This window comes from Vombatus ursinus, unplaced genomic scaffold (genome assembly GCF_900497805.2).
Source record: "Vombatus ursinus unplaced genomic scaffold, bare-nosed wombat genome assembly UNPS02014821.1, whole genome shotgun sequence".
Classification (NCBI taxonomy): Eukaryota; Metazoa; Chordata; class Mammalia; order Diprotodontia; family Vombatidae; genus Vombatus; species Vombatus ursinus.
Window position 1 is genome coordinate 8,518,127 of NW_020954599.1, and position 22,162 is coordinate 8,540,288.

General features: G+C 37.1%; 1 protein-coding gene across 1 annotated transcript; it reads left to right on the plus strand.

Annotated features, from left to right (window-relative positions):
- The first annotated feature begins 7,327 nt into the window (after positions 1-7,327).
- LOC114024382 (centromere-associated protein E-like) lies at positions 7,328-18,993 on the plus strand. Its single transcript, XM_027837380.1, has 6 exons — positions 7,328-7,390; positions 7,508-7,666; positions 10,102-10,383; positions 13,752-13,856; positions 16,446-16,517; positions 18,745-18,993. Exons 2-6 carry the CDS (start codon positions 7,544-7,546, stop codon positions 18,991-18,993), a joined length of 831 nt encoding a protein of 276 aa, XP_027693181.1. The 5' UTR covers positions 7,328-7,390; positions 7,508-7,543.
- The last annotated feature ends 3,169 nt before the right edge of the window (positions 18,994-22,162 follow it).

Genomic DNA, 22,162 nt, shown 5'->3' on the forward strand with positions numbered 1-22,162 from the left:
CAAGAAAGATTATACTAAAAATGGTATAAAGGACAGATTCTAAGAGGAAAAAGTGAATCCAGGAAAACATTTTAGGAGGCTGTTGCCATAGATCAGGTACTCAGTTGGGTTGTGAAATAGAGGGATAACTGATGGACCACCCATTGGTTTCATTGGCATCTATTCAATGTCAAGAAATCCAGATTAAGGCCCTCAATACCTTTGTTGAGTTTCTGGGGAAGACTGAGTAGCCATAAATAAGAATCACATTAGATGACAAGGCCTGGATGGGTTTATTGGCACCATTGGCGAGAGTACTCTTGTCAGTGAGGTCACAAATCTATTGATGTATCATGTTGCTTAATGAATTGAATTGAACTCAAAAGTTTCTCTTTGACACAACTCCTTACCCCACCTGGGAGTCAACCATTGCGTAGTATGACATATCAGGGAGCAACAACATTCTGACAAGAATGCTCTAAGTCCAGATCAGTAGACCTTGTTCTCAATCATTTATCAGCCCATGAATACATCTTATTACTCATCCATGTGGGAAGCCATACACATTTATAGTACTAGCGTGGCCCAAAAATTAGCCAGAAAAACCTTCAAAATCCTCCTAATTAGTGTTCTTTAGAATAGTTACACTTTATTTCATTTATGACTGAACAGAGTTTAGAATTCTGTTAGGACACTGTCCCATGGTAGAGTGGTCCTAACCCTTCTTTGAACCTCTTTTGTACTCCTATCAGTATACTATAAAGAACTGGACTATTCTTTTGCCTTCATCCTTTCCTTTTAAAAATATGAATTTGTAGATTCTCACTATAGTCACCTAGTAAGTAGTATGGCTTCCTTTGTCCAGTTCATCAGTGTAATTTGTGTCTTAAAGTATTGTTATTATTAATTATTATTATTATTTTTTTTTGGTGAGGCAGTTGGAGTTAAGTGACTTACCCAGAGTCACCCAGCTAGTGAGTGTTATATATCTGAGGCCAGATTTGAACTCAGGTACTCCTGACTCCAGCACCAGTGCTCTATCCACTGTGCCACCTAACTGCCCCTTAAAATATTACTCTTGAAAATTATCCATAGTTATTGATTGCTCTGGCTTCCAGTGGGAAATTTTAAGCCACTGAGTTTCTACCAATGGATAAGGTATACCCTTCAAGATCTAGATTCCAGGCAGCATCCCATACATGAAGATTCTTGTACTGTTTTTAATTTATAATTTTAATTCATATATAAATTATACTTTCATTGTTCTGAGTTATTTCTTAGTCTTTCAAATGTAGTCTTACTAAAAATATAACAATCAAAAGTGTAATATATAATAAATATATTATTTAGATTGTTTCAGAGACTCACGTTCAAATGATGGAGAAAGATCAATTAGCTCGACTTTTGGAAGAGAAAGACTTGCTTCAAAAAGTTCAAAATGACAAAATTCAGAATTTAGCGCAGATGTTGGTGACCTCCTCTTCTGTCACATTACAGCAGGATCTGAAGGTAAAACTTAAATTATTGTATGTTCTTAATCTTTATGTAATGTTATCAGTATTGCATATTGATACAATTATATTGTTTCTAAAGCAATTATATTGCCATGAATATATTTTCATAATATAATATTTATTTGCAAATATATATTTGCATTAATATAATTACATGCATCTCTTTGTGAATATTAATGATTTCATGGTTTATATTATAACTCTATAATGTAGTTTCTATTAAGTATATGTGTTCATATTTGTGTAGAGTATATGTAAAATATTATGCACAATATGTAAATGTATATTACATAATATATTGCATATATTTTATAATCCTTTTCATGTGAAATTTTCTGGATTCATATAATGCATCTATAGTGTGTTCAGGAAGCTCAGAACTCAGAAAATTATTAATTTAATAAATAAAACTAAGGGATGGATGGCCTTATGAAAAAACCAATAAAATAAACCTTTGGTTGCATTGGTTTAAAATAAAGAAGAAAACCAGATTACTAGTATCAAAAATGTAAAGAGTGAATTCACAGCCAATTAAGAGGAAACTAAAGCAATAATTAGGAGCTATTTTCCCTAACTGTATGTCAAAAAATCTGACAATCTAAGTGAAATGGAACAATATTTTCAAAAATATAAATTGCCCAGGTTAGCAGAAGAGAAAATAAAGTACTTGAATAATCCCATTTTAGAAAAAGCAATTGAACAAGCCATCAATGAACTCCCAAGGAAAAAAGTCTCAAGGGCAAGGTGGATTTACAAGTGAATTCTACGAAACATGCAAAGTACAATTAATTCCTATACTATACAAAGTATTTGGAAAAATAGACAAATGAATCCCACCAAATTCATTTTATGACACAAATATGGTGCTGATACCTAAACCAGGAAGAGCCAAAACAAAATTGTAGACAAATTTCCCTATTGAATATTATTGTAAAAATTGTAAATAATATTAGCAAAAAGAGATTACTGCAATTTATCACTAGGATAACACACTGTGACCAGGTGAGATTTATATCAGGAATGCAAGACTGGTTCATTATTAGGGAAACAATCTGCATAATTTACCACATCAATAACGAAACTAACAGAAATCATGATTATCTCATATGCAAAATAAGCTTTTGAAAAAATACAGCATCCATTCCTATTAAAAATACTAGAGAGCACAGGAATAAATGGAGTTTCCCTTAAGATAAGTAGTGTCTATATAAAACCAGTAAGAATTATCTGTAAAAGGGATAAACTAGAAACTGCCAGTAAGATCAAGGGTGAAACAAAGATGTCCATTATCACCATTGTTAATCAACACTGTATTAGAAATGTTAGCTTTAGCAATAAGAGAAGAAAGCGAAATAGTAGGAATTAGAATAGGCAATGAGGAAACAAGCATTAAACATTTTCACATTAGTCATATTATAAAGAATTAGAACCAATGGGAGGAATCAGGAGAAAGAAGAGACAAAACAAAATGAGAGGGAATAGTATGCTTCTATCTGCATTCAAAACTTTATAGTTCTTTCTCTGGATGTGGATAGCATTTTCCATCATGAGTCTTTTGGAGCTGTCTTAGATCCTTGCATTGCTGAGAAGAGTTAGCTAAGTCTATCAAAGTTAGTCATCGCACAGTGTTGCTGTTAACTGTATACAATATTTTTTTGGTTCTGCTCATTTCACTCAGCAAGTCTTTCTAGGTTTTTCTGAATTCATGAAACAAGAGCAAACTTTTATTATTAGAGAGGAAGTCAGTGAGGCTCAAGAAAAAATGAAGGAAATAGAACAATTGAAGGAACAATTTCTTATAGCAGGTAATATTCCATTACATTCATACCACGACAAAAAATGATAAATCTTTGCAGATGATATAATGGTATACTTAGAGAATCCTAGAGAATCAACTAAAAAAACCACTTTAGCAAAGTTACAGCATAGTGAATCACGTAAATCATCAACATTTTTATATATTACCAATAAAGCCCAGCAGCAAGAGATAGAAATAAGTCAGATCTAAACAACTGGAAAAATATCAATTGCCCATGGGTAAGCTCAACAAATTTAATAAAAATGACAATTCAGCCTAAATTTAGCTTATTCTGTGTCATACCAAATGACCAAAAAAAATTTACCTATATAATCTCACTATAAATATTTTTCTTGGCTTTTCCCTTCTCACTACCAAAAGGATGTGGACACAAAGGAAGAACTAGAAATTGCTCAGATGTGTCAGAAGGAATACCAAAAAACAGTTGACAAATTGGAAGAATTCATTTCAGAGAAAGAAGCTTCAGAGAAAACCATTGCTATACTACAAAAAAAGGTGGGCCTTTTTTTTGTTTTTTGTGTTTTTTTTTTTTTTTTTTGCAGTGCTGAATAACAGACTAACTGGGTTCTGAATTTTCCTCCATTCAACTTGATAGGAAGCAAAACTGTATCTTAAATGTAACTATACTTAACATTTTTCCATTTCTCACAAGATTCAAGAACTTGAGGCAAAACAAGAGCAAACTTTTATTATTAGAGAGGAAGTCAGTGAGGCTCAAGAAAAAATGAAGGAAATAGAACAATTGAAGGAACAATTAAAATCCAAAGATTCTGCCCTGGAGAGGAGAGAGATGGAAAACCTGGAGCTGGCTCAGAAACTCCAGGCCAGTCTAGAAGAAACAACCTCTGTAACTGAGGAGAGAGATGAATTGACAAAGACACGAGAGGCTCTTCACAGAGAGAGGGACCAACTGAAAGAAACTATAAGGGACCTCATAGCCAAGGTAAGCATCGCCATGTAGTAAATATGTTCTTGTGTTAACCAAGTCTTTTAGAAAAGAAAAAACAATGTTAGGATAATACTATTGCAAATATAATCTTGGATCTTCCTTTAATACTAAAGGATCAAGAAACAAAAGAAGAACTGAAATTTGCTGAGATGTGTCTGAAGGAGCACGAAGAGACGATTGATATATTCAAAGAATGCATTTTAGAAAAGACAGATCAAGTGTCAAAGAGTAAAGAAGCTTTAGAGAAAACCAATGCAGAACTGCAGGAAAAGGTAGGTTTGGGTTTTTTGAGCTGGAAAACTGTCTGACAGGATTCTATGTATACTGCTTTAATATTATTGGAAAGCATAGTAGATCTTTCTAAAGTAAGCTTCCTGATAGTCTTAAAGGAAATATGAACCCTTACATAACCTTTGACACGTTAGACCAGGGGTGGGGAACTGGCAGCCTCAAGACTACCTGTGGCCCTCAAGGTCATCAAGTATGGCCCTTTGATTGTCCAAGAATATATTTGCGTCCAAGAATAACTTACCCAGCAAAGTTGTGTATAATCTTGAATGAAAAAAAACGGGCATTTGACAAACTGTGTTTGTAACAGAAAGTCCAGAACTCAATGGAAAATTTGATCCAGAAGAAGTACTGTTAATTGTCCTTCATTCTCAAAGAGGACCATGACATCAGGAAGGTGATGAGATGACTTGTAAGTGAATTGGATTTAAGTGAGGAAGGGCTGTGCAGGGTTACCCGCCTTACATTACACCTAATGTTCCTGGAGAACATTAAAGACTACTAGTAAGGCACTCATTAAGATCAAACTGTTCACTGATAATATTTTAATATATAATAAATATTCTTAAAACTGTCATCGTTACTAAGGTAATTTGAAAGTAAGTTTGGAGCTGAGTTGTGTAATTATAAAGAACAAAATTGATCTGAAAAAGGTATTATAAAAAGGGAGGATGAAAGGAAGAACTAATAGAGGGGAAGGAGATATGGGTGGAGGGCCTTTAATGTTCTTATTCTCATCTGGGTTGAAGAGGAAACAATGTACATCTGGAAGGGTCGTTAAAGTCTTCTGAACCCATAAAGAGGTGACAAAATGGGGACAGGGTGGGGGTTTTGGGAGATAGAGATTGGGTTTATTTTTTTGTGGCTGTGAATACCATGACTTTTTGGTATTTGAGTAGCCTAGTGGGCCTTTCAAAACATGACCGTTAAGTATAAGTAATATTTTTTATTTGAAACAAGATTCAAGAGTTCCAAGAAAAAGTTTTTTTAATTTAATTTTTAATTACAAAATATTTATAGCAGCTCTTTTTGTGGTGGCAATTAAATTAATTTATTTTTAGTTTTTAACAATCACTTTCATAAGCTTTTGAGTTTCAAATTTTCTCCACCTCCCTTCCCAAGACAGTGTGCAGTCTGTTACAGGCATTCCTATTAAACATATTTTCACATTACTCATGTGTTAAAGACGAATTAGGACCAATAGGAGGAACCATAAGAAAGAAGAAACAAAACCAAACTGAGTAAAATCAATCCTTGAATTGCTGAGAAGAGCTAATTCTATCAAAGTTAGTCATCACACAATGTGGCTCTTACTGTGTACAATGTTCTCCTGGTTCTGCTCACTTTACTCAGCATCAGTCCATACAAGTTTTTTCCAGGTTTTTCTGAAGTTTGCTTGCTCATTTCTTATAGCACAATAGTATTCCATTACATTCATGTACCACAACTTGTTTAGCCATTTCCCAATTGATGGACATCCTCTCAATTTCCAATTCTTTGCCACCACAGAAAGAGCTGCTATAAACATTATTGTACTTGTGGGTTTTTTTTTCCTATTTTTATGATCTCTCTGGGAAATAGCCCTAGAGGTGGTATAGCTGGGTCAAAGGGTATGCACATTTTGTTTTTTGCCTTTTTTGTTTTGTGAGGTGATCAGGGGTTAACGGACTTGCCCAGGGTCACATAACTAGTAAGTGTCAAGTGTCTGAGGTCAGATTTGAACTCAGGTCCTCCTGACTCCAAGGCCAGAGCTTGAGCCCCTGCATCACCTTGCTGCTCCCGTTATGCATATTTTTATAGCCCTCTGGGCATAGTTCTAAATAATGTTTCAATTTTCCCACGTCTTCTCCAACATTTATCATTTTCCTGTTTATGCTAAATTTGTATTTTTTTTTAAAAATTTGAAACAAGATTCAGGAGCTTCAGGAGCAAAAGGAGCAAGTTTGTAGTATCAGAAAAGAAGTCACTGAGGCTCAGGAAAAAGTGAAAGAGGTTGAACGGTTGAAGGAGCAATTGAAGTCTAAAGATTCTGCCCTGGAGAGGAGAGAGATGGAAAACCTGGAGCTGGCTCAGAAACTCCAGGCCAGTCTAGAAGAAACAACATCTGTAACTGTGGAGAGAGATGAATTGACAAAGACGCGAGAGGCTCTTCACAGAGAGAGGGACCAACTGAAAGAAACTATAAGGGACCTCATAGCCAAGGTAAGCATCACCTTGTCCCCTATCTAATAACTGGTTTTATGAGAGACTAGTATTCCAAAAAAGAGACAGTAGTGTCTGTACAGTCTTACTATAAATATTTTTCATGGATCTTCCCTTCCTCCCCACTCCCAAAAGGATCTGGAAACACAAGAAAAACTAAAAGTTGCTCAGATGGATCTGAAGGAACACCAAGACACAATGGACAAATTGAAAGAATGCATTTCAGATAAAGAAGCTATAGAGAAAGCTACTGCTGAACTGCAAGAAAAGGTGAGTTTTTTTTTTTTTTTTGCAGGGCTGAATAACTGACTGAGTTCTGAATTTACTGCATTGACCTTGTTAGGTAGCATCATGGGCCTTAGCTAAAATAACTATTTAACTGTGTCTTAAATTAAATGTACTTAACATTTTTCCGTTTCTCACAAGATTCAAAGACCTGAGGTCAAACAAGAGCAAATTTTTAATGTTAGAGAGGAAGTCAGTGAAGCTAAAGAAAAAATGAAGGAAAATGAACTCAAAGCCAGTGTTGAAGAAACAACATCTGTAACTGAGGAGAGAGATGAATTGACAAAGACACAAGAGGCTCTTCACAGAGAGAGGGACCAACTGAAAGAAACCATAAGGGACCTCATAGCCAAGGTAAGCATCGCCATGTAGTAAATATGTTCTTATGACAACCAACTTTTAGAAAGGCCAAAGAAATGTTAGGATAATACTATTGTAAATATAATCTTGGATATTCCTTTAATACTAAAGGACCAAGAAACACAAAAAGAACTAAAATTTGCTGAGATGTGTCTGAAGGAGCATCAACAGAGGATTGATATATTCAAAGAATGCATTTTAGAGAAGACAGATCAAGTATCAAAGAGTCAAGAAGCTTTAGAAAAAACCAATGCAGAACTGCAGGAAAAGGTAGGTTTGGGTTTTTTGAGCTGGATAAATGTCTGATGGGATTCTATGTATATTGCTTTAATATTATTGGTAAGCATAGCAGACCTTTCCAAAGCAAGCTTTGTGATAGTCTTAAAGGAAATAAAACCTCTCCAGTACCTTCTTCATACCCCTTGATACACTAGCCTAACTATCTAATGTATTTTGTTTAAGCTGTTGTCTCAGGTAGTTTCTTAGCTGATTCTCTGGAGTTCTCCAAGTAAATAATAAATAAATTCTGCATCCTTAGCTGCAAAGCTCTACCTGGATATCTTATAAGTGTCTTAAAATCAGCATATTTGGAAATAGAACTTGTTTCCCCCCTAAACTCATTCCTCCTCTTTTTCCTTCCCCTCCCCTCCTTCTCCAAAATAATGTCATTCTCAATAGATATACTTTATTGCCCAGGTTCACAACCTTGTAGTCATTTTCAACTCTTCCTTCTTCCTTACCCTCCCCATCTTCCACATCTAGTTAGTGAACAAGTCTTGACATTCTTCCTCTGTAACACTTCTCATATCTGTTACCTTCTCTATCCTCTCATTGTAACTATTGCCATAGCTTTCTAATTGGTCTGGCCATGCATGCCTTATTCAGCAATCTTCATTTTTTCCAAAGTTATTTCATGTTACTCCCCTCACTTACCCTGCATTATAGCCAGCCTGGCTTATCTGCTCTCCCAGAATTCACCAGTCCATCTCTTGCCAATGTGCAAATTGTCCCCAATCCTCTACTTACTTTAAGGTACAGCTATGTATTACTTCCTGGGGATAAATTTTCCTGATTCCCCCTACTTTTTCATATTCTTTTCAAATTATCTTATATTCACCTTTGCACATGTTGTAGCTCTGTAGTAGAAATGTAACCCCTTTGAGGGGCAGGGACTATCATCTTTGTATCCTCTATACCTAACCCCTGACTTAAACCTAGAAAGTGCCTAACAAATGCTTGTGGTATTGAATCAGATTGAACTAAGAAGGAAGATACCCTGAGTAAGACACTTGAACCCAGTATTCTTTGTGTGCAGACTTGTAAAGTAGTTATAAATACATATGAAGTGGTTATGGAATTAATGAAATGCAGTAATATTTTCTCTTCTAATAATAGAATCTAGAAAAACAAAAGGAACAAGAAAGTCCATCTATCCCGGATAAAGCACTGAAGGATTGCTAATAGATTGAAACATTTGGTTTAGACAAACAAGCAAACCCAATTTGAAAATGCATTCCATCCCCCAAACAGTAAGATTGAGTATTCACAGAAAGAGGGAGTACATCCTTTAACTCTGTTGGGGTAGTTACCACAACACCTGTATTTAACCAGAATTTTGTTGTTTCTCCATGCCGACTCTATTTCCATGGCTGCAGTCTATGTGTATATGTTGTCTTTTTGACTCTGTTTTGTCATGTTTTTCTAAATTTTTCATATTCATCATTCCTTACATCTTAGTAAGGAATGCCATTACAGTCATCACATTGTAGTATATATAGGTCTTTTTTTGCTTGTCAGTACTGCCTCCCTTCTCCTAAGAGAGCATTCCAGGAATGGGATTTCTGTGTCAAAGGGTATGAAGAATTCAGCAACTTTTCTTCTGTGATCAACTAATTTTATTGCAACCCCATAGCACTTGTTATTTCATTAATTACATTTTTAACAATTAATATTCTTGGGCTTGTCCATGTAGGTTTTTTACTAATCTGCATGGAAATATGGAGATAACTTCAGCTGAAATCTGTTAGCACTATGCCCCTTTTCCCCATACAGCATTATATTCCTAAAATTTTAGTCCTCAAAATTAGCATTGTCTAGCTCTATAAATTGGTAATTTGATTGCTGAAGCCCTAAAACTGAATAATAATTTAGGTAGTAGTCATTTTTACTGTATTGACACAGAATCATAGTTTTATCTGAGTTGTTTTGCCTCTTCTACCTCTTCCTTGGTTAGGATTTTTTTTCCCCTACCCGTAATTTTGAAAGCTATAACTCTTTTTTCTCCTGATATTTTTTTTTTGAGGATTACATGAGGTAATTTGTTTACTTTGCATTCAGTTTCCCTTTAGTGACTTTTTCAGTTGTTGTTATAGTCATTATGGATATCTTTCTATTCTACTTATTTTGTTCTGGGTTAGTCCATATGGCTCTTTCCATGCATCTCTGAATTTTTCATTCGTTACATGACTTTTTTGTATTGGGATGCAAATGATTACTGAAAAATGGAAAGGGGACTTGTCAGAAAAGGAAGCTCACATCTTCAGCATTCAAGGAGGTCTAGAGAAAACAAAATGAATTACGAGAGAAGGTAAGACTACATAGGTTTACTATAGACTAGGTTTCTGTGGCTGCCTTATAGAGGTGTTAGGAAAATTACTCCTACATTTACATACCATTTACCTTTTTTTTTTAACCTATGTCTCAAGACCTTAAAGCTTCAAGAAACAGAAGAGATGCTTCTTAGTGTGGGAAAAGAGGTGAATGAGACGAAGCTACAAAGGCAAACGCTGTGTCAGTTGGTGGAGCAGTTGACTCAAACATTGTCAGCGGTAGAGGCAGCGAGACTGGACTTGACCCAGAAACTTGATTCAAGCCTTAGTAAAATGAACACTGTCATCAAGGAAAGAGATGCCCTGAAGGAGACAGAGAAGATTCTCCAAATGGAAGTAAACCATTTGAAAGAAAGTCTAACAAAGAGCAGAGCCCTGGTGAGAATTGTTTTGCCTTGTTGATAAACTACTGTTGACTGAACACAGATGAGGGGTTGTTCCAACTGTAGAGGGGAGCTATGAATGATGACTTTCAGAAAGGAGCTGAGGGTGGGGAGACCATGCAGAGTTCCATTCACTTACCTCATATGATCCTCACGACCTTGTTAGATAGCCAAGGCTACTCTTATCTCTTTTTGCAAATGAAAAAAGTGATGCTCTGGTTAAATGAGTAGCATAAGGTCATGGAGCTAGTAAACTATTGGGCTCTTTGTTACAAATCCAGTGTCTTGTCCTGTGACTGGGCTTTTTTAAATGTAAAGTGCTGTCAATATGAATGGTGGTAATACAATAATAATCAGAATAATAAGCATTTATCAAGTGCCTGCTATGTGTGGGAAGTCCAATTATGTCACACTGTTCAGATCTTTTTTGTTGTACTATCTATAAACCTGTAAAGTCACTCTTCCCTCCTTCCAGAATGTTTTCAGTATGTCTGATGTGTTATAGTTCTCTCTAACCCAACACCTGCCATCTTTCAGGGTGAATTCTTGACTGTTCTTGATGAAATTCTTCTGATATCCTGATTTCCCAGTTAATCAGAATACTCACCTCCCATGTCCTTCATCTCCACTCTCTCAACTACTCATAGAAGGTGGTCTTCCTTGGATATTCTGAAAACCCAACCAGAAGGCTATTATAGTAGTCCAGGCATAAGGTTATGAGGGTCTGTACTAGGGTGGTGTTAGTATCAGAGTCAAGAAGGCCATATACAGGAGATACTAAGAAAATAAAAACAACTGTACTGGAATACTGATTGGATGGGAGGGGAGGAGTGAGAGAAGGACATGAATTGAGGATGACACAAATTGTAGGCCCAGGTAACTGGGAAGAAAGTGGTAGCCTCAATAGTAACAAAAAAATTAGGAAGCAGAGAGTGTTGCAGCAGGAGGTGGAGGTAATGAGTTCAATTTTGGACATGTTGAGTTTAAGATATATAAGGAGCATCTAGTTCCTGATGTACAATAGAGAATTGTAGGTTAGGATTAGTTAAATATATCAGTGAATCCACAGCACCTGATGAGATCACTAAGCAATGAGGACTTGAGCTAGAGCTTAGGTCATGAGTAGAGAGAAAGGACAACTGGGAGAGATAGTACCAACAAGACTTGGCAACTGATGATGTGTGGTAAAAGGGAGAAAGGAAGTGAGGCAAATCTGATCTGACCAGTAAGGAAGAAATAGGTCCAAGGGTGGAAATGATGGGAACCCCCTGAGAAGGGAGTAAGAGTGACCACTGTCTCCTAGAGTTTCCACTAGAGATGTATCAATTAGGCTGAATTTGACGTGCAGCCTAGATTTGGGGAGAGTAGGAAGGATAGGTAGGTCCCTTGGACTAAAATGCTGCAGGAGAAATAGCTGAAGCAGATTTGAGACTCTAGGGAGTGAAATTCTGCAGAAATAAAAGGAAGTAATTCCAATAAAGAGAAACAGTCATCTGAAGAGATCTTGCAGAGGGAACCATTTTAGAAAAGATACCTACAAAAGATGGAAGGCAAAGCAGGTCATCAAGGATGAATATGAGTGTCCTTGGTGCTTTAAAAATATGTCAGGATGATGGGGCAGGTAGGTGGCACAGTGGATGGAGCACCAGCCCTGGAGTCAGGAGGACCTGAGTTCAAATCCAGCCTCAGACACAGAACATTCACTAGCTGTGTGACTCTGGTCAAGCCCCATTGCCTAGCCAAAAAAAAAAAAAAAATCTCAGGATGGAAAAAGCCCAGAATGAGCTGAGGCTGGCAAGTGAAGCTAAAGGCAACAGGAAGGGCTTTTAAAGCCATATTAGGGCAAAGAAGATGGTCAAAGAAAGGCGGGAGCTTCTGTATGGGGTGGAGGAGATGAAAACTGACAGCAGAGAATGACCTTTACTTACTCTACGAACAACAGGATTAAAATGGCTGCTCAAGAAAAGGAAGGAGACAGTGCACCTGGTTGCTAAGATCACACAGCACTTTAAGGTTTACAAAGCATCTTATGTTATCTCATTTGTTTCTCACAACAGCCTCTGAGTTAGGGGCTTCAAAGTCCCATTTTACAGATGAGACTGGGAGGGCTTAGGTGTTTTGGTCAGAGACACACAGTTATTAAGTGTCTGAGGAGGGATTTGAACCCAGGTCTTCTAACTTTCAGTCCACTGGTATATCCACTTTAGCAGGCTGCCTCCCTAAGTCACAGATCTCTCTGACACTGCCTTCTATTGATTCTAACTAAAAGCATCCAGCCACTTCTCAGTTACTATATCCACTAGGCCTTTTTTTCTCCCTCCTGCCCACCCTGCCCGCCTTCCTGTAGTTTTTCCTTCATTCCTTGACTTCTGTGACACTACTACGTGGTTCTCCCACCTATCTGGACATTGCTCAGTTTCTTTCATTAGTCTTTCTTCCTCCTCCTACCCCTTAAATCTCTCTTAGGCTTGTTCAGGGCTCTCATCTCTTGTCCCTGTGCTCATTTCCTTAGTGATTTCATCATGGGTCAGCTTTTACACTCTTGAATCCATATCTCCAACCCCTAAATTTCTCCTGAACACTAGGCCTGGATTTCAGACTGCTGTTGGACCGTTGCCCTGGCACTTCAAACACAACATTTCTAAGACTTAGAACTCCAACCCTGTCCCAGGTCCCTACTTCCCTGTTTCTCCCCTCTTCCTAGGTACCCAACTTATCTCTACCATCTCTGTCACTCTCACTTATAATCAGTTGCCAAGTCCTGTCAATTTCTATCTCCACAATATCTTACACTTCTCTCCCACTTTTTACAGGGCCTCCACCACCCTAGACCTGGCCCTTGTCACTTCTCACCTTGAATATTAACGTAGCTTCTGTTCTTAAGTTTCTCTGCAAATACATCAATGTAGACACTCCCTCCAATGGGGCAGAGCACAGTCTATGCCTTCCCATCCTGTCTGATTCTTGGGCATATCCTCTTATAAATCCTCCAGAGAGAATATACCCATTCATGTGGAAATATCCAGAATATTTCACACAGCAACAACATTGATCTTCCTAATCTACAAGTCTGATCATATCAGTCAACAAGTGATTTTCCACTTACTGCAGCTTTAGCTGCATGCAAATGCATGGTTTTCTACTAATTATTTCCCAAGAGCTTCAGCTATTGACAGAGATTGGGAATAATTGGGGCCAATCTGATTTAATTTTTCCTATTTTGGGTAACTCCAAAACAAGCTCAAGCAATTGTCTGTGATCTAAAAGATGATAGTTTATAGGGTCCACATTGGGAGGACTTAGTCAAATATTGATGAATAGATGAATAGAATTTATAATTCATTCCTGAAATTTCCCCCGCAGGACCAACAGTATCTGAAAAACTTCATAAACAATGAAAAAAGCCCAAGAAAGGACATCAAACAATTTTGTTTTGAAAATCTCAAAGAAAAGTACTTGACGATAAAGGTATGTTCCAACAATTTAAACTACTAAGTATTTTCCTGCAGAGTGACTGTAGTTAAATATGTATTTAAAATATGGTCTAAGACAGTGGTATCAAATTCAAATAGAAATGGATCCCTGCGGCCACATTATATCTTAGAAAACCACAAAGTAACCTTACTTATGTTGTTCTTGTATAGTGGTTTTTCAGTCCTGTTCCACTCTCTTTGACCCCATTTTTGAGTTTTCTTGGCAAAGGTGCTGGAATGGTTTGCCATTTCCTTCTCCAGTTCATTTTACAGATGAGGAAACATGGTGACTTGCCCAGGGTCACACAGACAGTAAGTGTCTGAGGCTAGATTTGAAGCCAGCAAGTTGATGCTTTCTGAGTCCAGGCCTGGCACTCTATCCACAATGCTATTTATTTGCCCCTGTGTTAAACATTAAACATTTTCTAGTTATTTTTTTCTGCAAGTTTGACACCTGTGGTCTAAGAGGTATCATATATGTTAACGAATGACGTTATTGACTTTTACATTGTTTTGGAGCAAATGAAAATGAAGGAAACTGTTTGACTACCATCTCATCAGTCACCCAGTGCTACAGAGTAGCAGACCTTCTTTTGGCATAGTTTAGTGATTAGTATGAAATGTTTAAATCTTTGCTTTTGCTAGACTTTTCATTTGTTTTTAAACTGAGTGTATAGACACGAACATGGACCATGAGTAAGCAAACACTTTTAAACTAAAATGAAATGTGATGAAATTAATGATTTAGTAAAGCACAGCATTAGTGTTCTCTCCTTGTGATTTTACATGTGTGTGTGATAATTTTAAAAGGAGAAGAACCTTAGTCATCCATCTAGTTCCTTGTCCTCCCAATGCAGAAATCTTTTCTGTATATCCTTTGGCCGAGTACTTCAGTACCAGCAATTTACTTGCCTCCAGAGCCTGCATTTCCTTGTTAGACAGTGCTTATTAGGGATTTCTTCCTTTTACTGAACCAAAAACTGCTTTCCTGTAATTTGCTAGTCCTGCCTTCTTAAGTGTAATTTCCCTCCAATATCGCACACCTTCATATAATTGAAGATAGACATTCCTATTCTCCTCTGTCATAGCAAGGAGGCTAGGTAACCCTTCATTCCCTAAAGGGGAACCAGAGAACTCTGGTCTTCAGGGAGGACGGAGTAGGAGTAGGGTGGCTAGTTGTAGGGTAGCTACATGTGGGGCCTGATCTGGGATAAAATTGGGCCTTTTACTTTTTTGAGTACCCCTGGAGAGATTATCTAACCAGGATTTTTGATTTTAGATAACCTTAGACTGTTGAGATCCTGGAGAAATCTGGCAAATTTTTTTTTTTTTTTTTTTAGGATACAGTCAATTTTTTTTTTCCCTCAGAGTGTTCCTTCACAAGTCAGTTCCATTGGTATAGTTTTGAAAACTTCCCTTGTTAATTACTTGGCTGGTACTTTTTGTTTTCTTGTATTCTTTGTATAAATATTGATACATTCTGTATCACCACCAATCTCTGTAGATCCCTCTCAATAAAAGAAAAAATGTTTGCACTATTTCATTAGTCTTACATCTGCTAACAGCAAGATACTTGGTCTAATAACCAAGTCAGAACACAAATTACCTTAGGAAATAGAAGGACAAGTTATTGATTTTTTTTCCCCCTGTGCTGAAGATACATTAAGCAGCATTAAAATTTTGGCCACCTGATGTATCTATTGAGTTTGCATTTATTTTGCACCTAGCTGATGTTTTCTTTTCAATAATTTTGTTGATTCAAAACTGGATTGGATTTTTAATAATATTTCTCCTGCAGAAACAATTAAAACTAGGATTTCTAAAGCTCCACAAGGTATTTGATTGAAATAAATTCATGTCTTAACTAAATGATGTTAATTTTCTTTAGGAACTTCTGGAGAAATACGTTATGTTGGAATATCGCTGCTCATTACTGAGCAGACTTTATTTTTGCTTTGAAAGGACATTTTATATGCACAATCGCCTTCAGATCGACGCTCACCTATACCTTTTTCCTGCATACTTTGGAAAATGTCTAGCTGATGCCTGTAGTTATAATAATAATCTCCACGCAAATAACCCCTGCTTCCTGAAAGTCTTTGAGGTACATGCTTCTATGTGTCATGGTTTTCTAATAAATGAGGGTATGTTTTAGATTGGGCAACACGTTTACTACCATGAGTCACCAGTGCCTCCTTTTCTCGATGTTCACTATCCATATTCTAGGCCTTCACAACAAATGGCCCTCGGGCCACTTGCAGCTCTGTTACTGGGCACTCTCTCCTGTTTGTCATGTGACCCACGGCAACCAACCATTGCCAGACTGTCTCCAGTCACCTTTACTTGGAAAGTAAACTTCTGCGGCCTGAAGAAGTTTAGCCTAATTTAATTTTGGCCCCTACTTTTTGCCAAATTGGGCAGATCTGTTCTAGAATATGTTCTAGACTTTTGTTAGCTCTTGAAGTGGAGTTCACTTTCTGGCTGATAGCTTTCAGGCTCCACTCTCTTCATCTTTTTTGAAAATCAAGACAGTATTTTCCTTTTCAACCCACAGCTCCTCATACTATTTTCTCCGATCTTGCAGTTTGCTGAGTCGCCCAGCATTCACCACCTTCAGCTCTCTCAAGACTGGGGTGACTTGGGCCCATCTATGGCTGTTAGCTAAGCTACTCTCATATCATCTTATTTCTCTATTTATCTTGGGTATCAACTCTATCTGCCTTTTTATTTTCCTTTCCAGTCTAAAGATATTCTCCTTGGTATAGAAAGAGCTGAATAATTCTGATTTCATCTTATACAATTATATCCTATTATATCCTTTCATCCAATAATATACATCATCCTATACAATTCCAGCAGCAGCGGTCCTGTGCTTCCTTGATTCTTCCTCTTTTCCTGAATATTGTCTTCCTGATGTCATGGTCCTCTTTGAGAACAAAGGACAAGCCACAACAACCACACACAATTCTAGACTTCAATATTATTTTACAGGGCTTTTCCAGTCCCTCCTAAAGCCAAGTACATTCCCTCTGAGATTATCTCCAGTTTATCCTGGAGATGTCTTTTTTGTGTATACAGGGTGTCCCAGAAATCTTAATTTTAATAATAATTAAGTATTAAAACTGCAATAAGATTTTTGTGGAGGACACCCTGTAGTTCTCATGTTGTCTCTTCCCTTAGATTGTGAACTCTTTGAAGGCAGGGGCTGTTTTTTGCCTATCTTTTAATCACCAGGGTTTGGCATATAGTAGGAGCTTAATAAATGCTTGTTGATTTTGACTTGCCATGTCACACTGTTGACAACCAAGTGTTGGTAGCATTTGGTTCAGTTTTCTTTATGTATCTTTTTTAAAAATCTAAGTTTTGTTGATTTGTTGTTTAGATTTGTTGTTGATTAGTAACATTTGAATTCAGTATTGCTTAAAGTGATTCATCCTTTTTCTCACTGGAATTGTTTCTCATTTTGTATTCCAAGTTTCTTTTATGTAGGCTTGATGAGGTGATAATTTGCTACAGAATTTTATACCTAGACTATCCTTTCTCCAAACCTTTAAAATCTGCTTTCCCAAAATCTAGGTTCTAGGTTGCATGTCAACAATTCCCAACTTTTCTCTCCTTGATAACCAGTTCTGAAATGGAATCATCCAATCGCTCTTCCCTAGATCCCCATGATTTCCACCCCAGCATCCAATTCAATAATAGTCTCCTGTGTTGGTTCTTCTACCCAACAACACATCCTCATTTTTGCAAAAATGTGACTCACAATGAAATGACTGAGGGCTAGACCCCCAGTCTACAATAGGGAACTCTCTAGTTCAGAGAATCTCTCGACCAAGGGCAGTTGGTACCTTCTGTAGAATTTATACCCTTACATAATTGCCTAGAAGGGGGGTGACAAATTCAAAGAGAAACAGGGACCACTAATCCTTACATAAGGATCCCCATAATGACTTTGTTTTAAAACGTAACCTAGAATACTGAAAGGTTAAATGACTTGTCTAGGTGCACACAGCCAGTGTGACTCAGGAAGAACTTGAAATCAATTCTTCCTTATTCTGAGGCCAAAACTGGCTTTCCTCTCAACTATAGAAGCTAGAACATGAATAAAAGGTGATTTGGAGCATCCACTTCTTCAGTGCCTCTTCTCCCATTTGGTCAATTCTGCTTTTCAAGGCATTCTTCTCATTGGCATTTTGTGCCTCTTTTACCATTTGGTCTAGTCCGTGTTATTTTCTTCAGTATTTTTTTTTCTGTTTCCTTTACCAAGCTGTTGACTCTTTCATGAGCTTCTTGCATCACTCATTTCTCTACCCAATTTTTCCTCTACTTCTTTTACTTTTTTAGGTATCCTTTTTTCTTACTTGATTTTCAAAATCTTTAGCTCTTCCATAGCCTGAGACCAATTCATATTTTTTTTTTGGAGGCTTTAGATACAGGAGCTTTGCCTTTGTTTTTTCTTCGGAGTGTGTGTTTTGATCTTCCTTGTCACCGTAATAACTTTCTATGGTCAGAATTTTTTTTTTTATGTTTGCTCATTTTCCCCAACTATTTCTTGACTTTTTTAACTCTTTGTTAAAGTGGGCCTGTGCTCCCAGGGTGGAGGGCACACTGTCTCAAGCTTCAGGGCTTTTGTGCAGCTGTTTTCAGAGATACTTCTTGGGACCTGTAAGTTTTGAGTCCTTCCAAGATGGTATGAGAAGTGTGTTTACTACTCTCCTCGCTTGTGCTCTGGTCTGTTGAGTGACTATCAGAACTCTTTTCTGCCCTGGAACTGTGCCCAAGGTCCCTGCTCCATTGCTGCTGCAAGATCTGGTGTGCTAGTGCTCCTCCTCACCCTGGGATTGCCACCGAAGAATGCAACCCACACCTGAGTATGGGCAAAGCAACAGAGTCCTACCTCAGTGCTAGTAAAGAGACCCCCGCAATCTCCTTCTGATCGGCTGTTTGACCCCCTTGCCCTCTGTGGGCTGAGAGCTCCTGAAACACCTACCGCTCCTGCCGATTCAGTGGCTCCCAAGGCCTGCTCCCAAGGCCTGCTCCCAGTTTGCCGGTGCCTGGTCTGTGCTGTCATAGCGGTGCTGGACTGTGCTCCACCCTCACCCAGGTGTGAGTCTTTTCTGGTGACCTTCTAAGTTGTCTTTGGCAGGAAAATCACTTCACCCTGTCTTTATGGGTTTTGCTTCTCCAGGAATTGTTTTCTGGTGTTATTTAAAGATGTTCAGAGGGGTTTTGGGGAGAGCTTAGGCCAGCCTCTGCCTTTTCTCTGTCTTGGTGCTGCCCTCCCATCCAACTTCTTCCACACAGTCTTTTGCCACCAAAGCCAGAATAGGATTATATGAAATTTTACTGGTTTTTTTTTTTTTTTTTTTTTTTTAGTATTTGTGCCTTGGATTTATATCCTTCTGCAGTTAACTCTTCTAATTAGAAAAAGAATGTATTCCTTCTACCCTTGTAAAAATCTTAAGGTTCACAAACTGAATGAATGGATAAAAATCTTTGCATCTTATCAGAAGCAGATTTCCTAATTTGTTACATTTTCTTCCTGCTAGAATGTGTTAAAGTGTGTTATAGAAATAAAAAGAGACCATCATAATACCATCTACAAATTTGAAATGGACTTAATTGAGGAGGCAGAAAAGCAGAATGATTTATTTATTAAAGTACAGCATCTTCAACAACACTCTGAGATGAGATCCCAGGTGTTAAGTGGCTACAAAAAATTGAGCCAAAAGATGGATCTACATATTGTGGTATGTTAATTGTTAAAAAGTACTTTTAAAAATACTTTTTGTTTTTATGAAAGTAAGAGTGCACCTATTAATAGGGAAAAACCATAATTAAAAAAAAACAAAACAAAAAAACAAACAAAAGATTTTTAGAGCTATATCCTTTTAAGCCCTTGTATTGAGGGTAATGGACTGCTCTAACTTTCCCCAAGTTTCCCAAGGACACAGTGACCAGATGATTCTTTTTTTTTTATTTTTAATTAATATATTTTGAATTATCAACAATCACTTCCATATGCTTTTGAATTTTAACTTTTTCTCCCCCTCCCTCCCCACCTCCCTTCCCAAGATGGCAGATAGCTTTTTCATGAGGACATTTATATTTAAAAAAAACCCAAAAATCAAAACAACTCAAATATTTTCCAAGGCCTAATTAATCCATAGCTACAAAGCTGAGGAGCTTTGCATCCATTATGACTCTGTCCTTTTACCTGTCTTAGTAATGAGTAAAGGCTATATCTCTACTTCTCAACAAGCCCCTAACCCTTTAGACTGGCAGTCCCAACCCATTTGTGGGTCAGACAAAAAGCCAGGCCCAGAAGAATATTGATAGTTGAGTTCAATGTAAAGCAGTTTGAGTTGGAATAAAAAAGGAAAATTTTTACAATTTTTTTTTAACATTTCCTTATAGAAATATTAAAGCCTTTAAGATATGTAGAATGCCACAGATACTAACCATAAGATTATAGAATCTAAATGGAAGGAACTTTAAACAAAACCTCATCCAACCCTCTGATCTTATACTTGAGGATTTGTTCTGTAAAACTCAGTTTTGACTCAGTCAAAAGGCCCCACCCAAGGACCTAGAAGGCCTCATGTGGTTTCCCACTCCTGCTCTAGCTCATCCCTTTCATTTTACAAGTAAGTCACTCTCACAATCATTAGGAATGAGGATTCAACCCTCTTCCCAGTCTCTCTCATCACTTCACTGGTTTGTTATAATATAATAGCACATTTCAGGCAGATTTTAAATCAGACAACTAGAGTTAGGGCTGATGTTCCCTGCCACAGTTAGAGTATGTAATCTAGTATAAATAACTAGATTAACTTTTCCCCATTAGATTTACATTCTTAATTTACTTTAAAATATCAAGATATCTGAGGGATTTGAGTTTGGTACCGGCCTTCATTTTTATCGTTTAGATCAGTGATGAGATTTGATGGAGTGTTTATATACAGTCTTCTCAGAACTCAGAAAATTAATACTTTTCTCCACAGCAAATTCTCAAGGATGTTTTAGAGACTCAAAATTATATCAACGACGTGGTAGCTGACTTCCAACGACTGTTAAATGCTAAGAAAAATATTCTCTTCTCTCTGGTCAAGTGGACACAAGTTGATGAGAGAATCCTTAACATAATACAGAAGGAGAATGAGAGGATATTTCACATCCATCACCTGTTTTTAAATAAAATAACGGTGAGTGATTTCCCCCCCATCTTTCTATTATATATCCAATGAAAAATTTAATTTCTGTTTAATATAATGAAGTTAGTCACTTTTTGTACAATCATAGTTCACGGTCTTTAAAAGCAGGGAACAAATTCCATTTGTTTGCAAAATATTGAGGACAAATTTCATCCCTTCTTACTGTTTCAGATCCTGTCTCTGTTGTTACCTCTCTAATCATTCTCCTGAGTAAAATACAAATTCATCAGTCTGGTTTTCAAGGCTTTTACTCTTCCTCAGTCTCTTCCTTGGCTCCTTCTTCGTTCACGTTGCTCCCCATCCCGCAAGTGCAACCCTCTATCCATCTATCTCTCCTTGCTGACATTTCTTTTTGTTCAGGACTCAGTTTTTGTGTTGTCTTCTTAATGACAGTCCACTTGTCTTTAACCCTTTCACACACCAAATTAAGTCATCTCTCATACTACACTTATTTATTATTTGGTGTTACAATTATTGTATACATCTGACTCCTTTAATGATAAGCTTCTTAGGGCAGAAATTATGATGTTTTGGTGTGTGTATGGGAGGGGTCATGTTTGTGTCCCCCTCATTTCAAGAAGTCTCTTTTAATAACTTTTAAAAAAATAACTTTTAATAATATGCACTTAACAAAATGCACTTAATAAAAGTTTGTTGAATTGGGTTGGATAGTTTCTTGTAAAGGAATCATGTGAGTTTGTGAAGAGAGGTGCTGCTGTATGTAACAACTGGGAGCTTGAACTGAGACAGATGAAGGACAAGAATGAAGAAATGATAAAGAAATTTCAAACCGTAAAGACGACCCCTTTGCCACTGCATGACCTAGGTCCTCTTACTGTAGGAGAAAATAAGAAACATCATCTTAAAAGTACAAAGGTATTAAAAAAAAACTTCAATTTCACCTCACTTTTATACTTACTTGCAACCTTTCATATTCCTGCATGATTTTCTTTAAAATAAATGATATATTGTGTGTGTGTGTGTGTGTGTGTGTGTGTGTGTGTATGTTTATTTGTGCATATTGTCAACAGGCAATAACTTCACGAAATTTAGGTGAAAACTAGATTTTTACAAGAGAAATGAACAT

Coding starts and splice junctions, on each gene's coding strand:
- LOC114024382 (XM_027837380.1), top strand. CDS start 7,544: ATGTGTCTGAAGGAGCATCAACAGAGGATTGATATATTCAAAGAATGC. Junction 7,667..10,101: donor ATGCAGAACTGCAGGAAAAG/GTAGGTTTGGGT, acceptor CTATGTCTCAAG/ACCTTAAAGCTTCAAGAAAC. Junction 16,518..18,744: donor ACTTGGGCCCATCTATGGCT/GTTAGCTAAGCT, acceptor GTATGGGCAAAG/CAACAGAGTCCTACCTCAGT.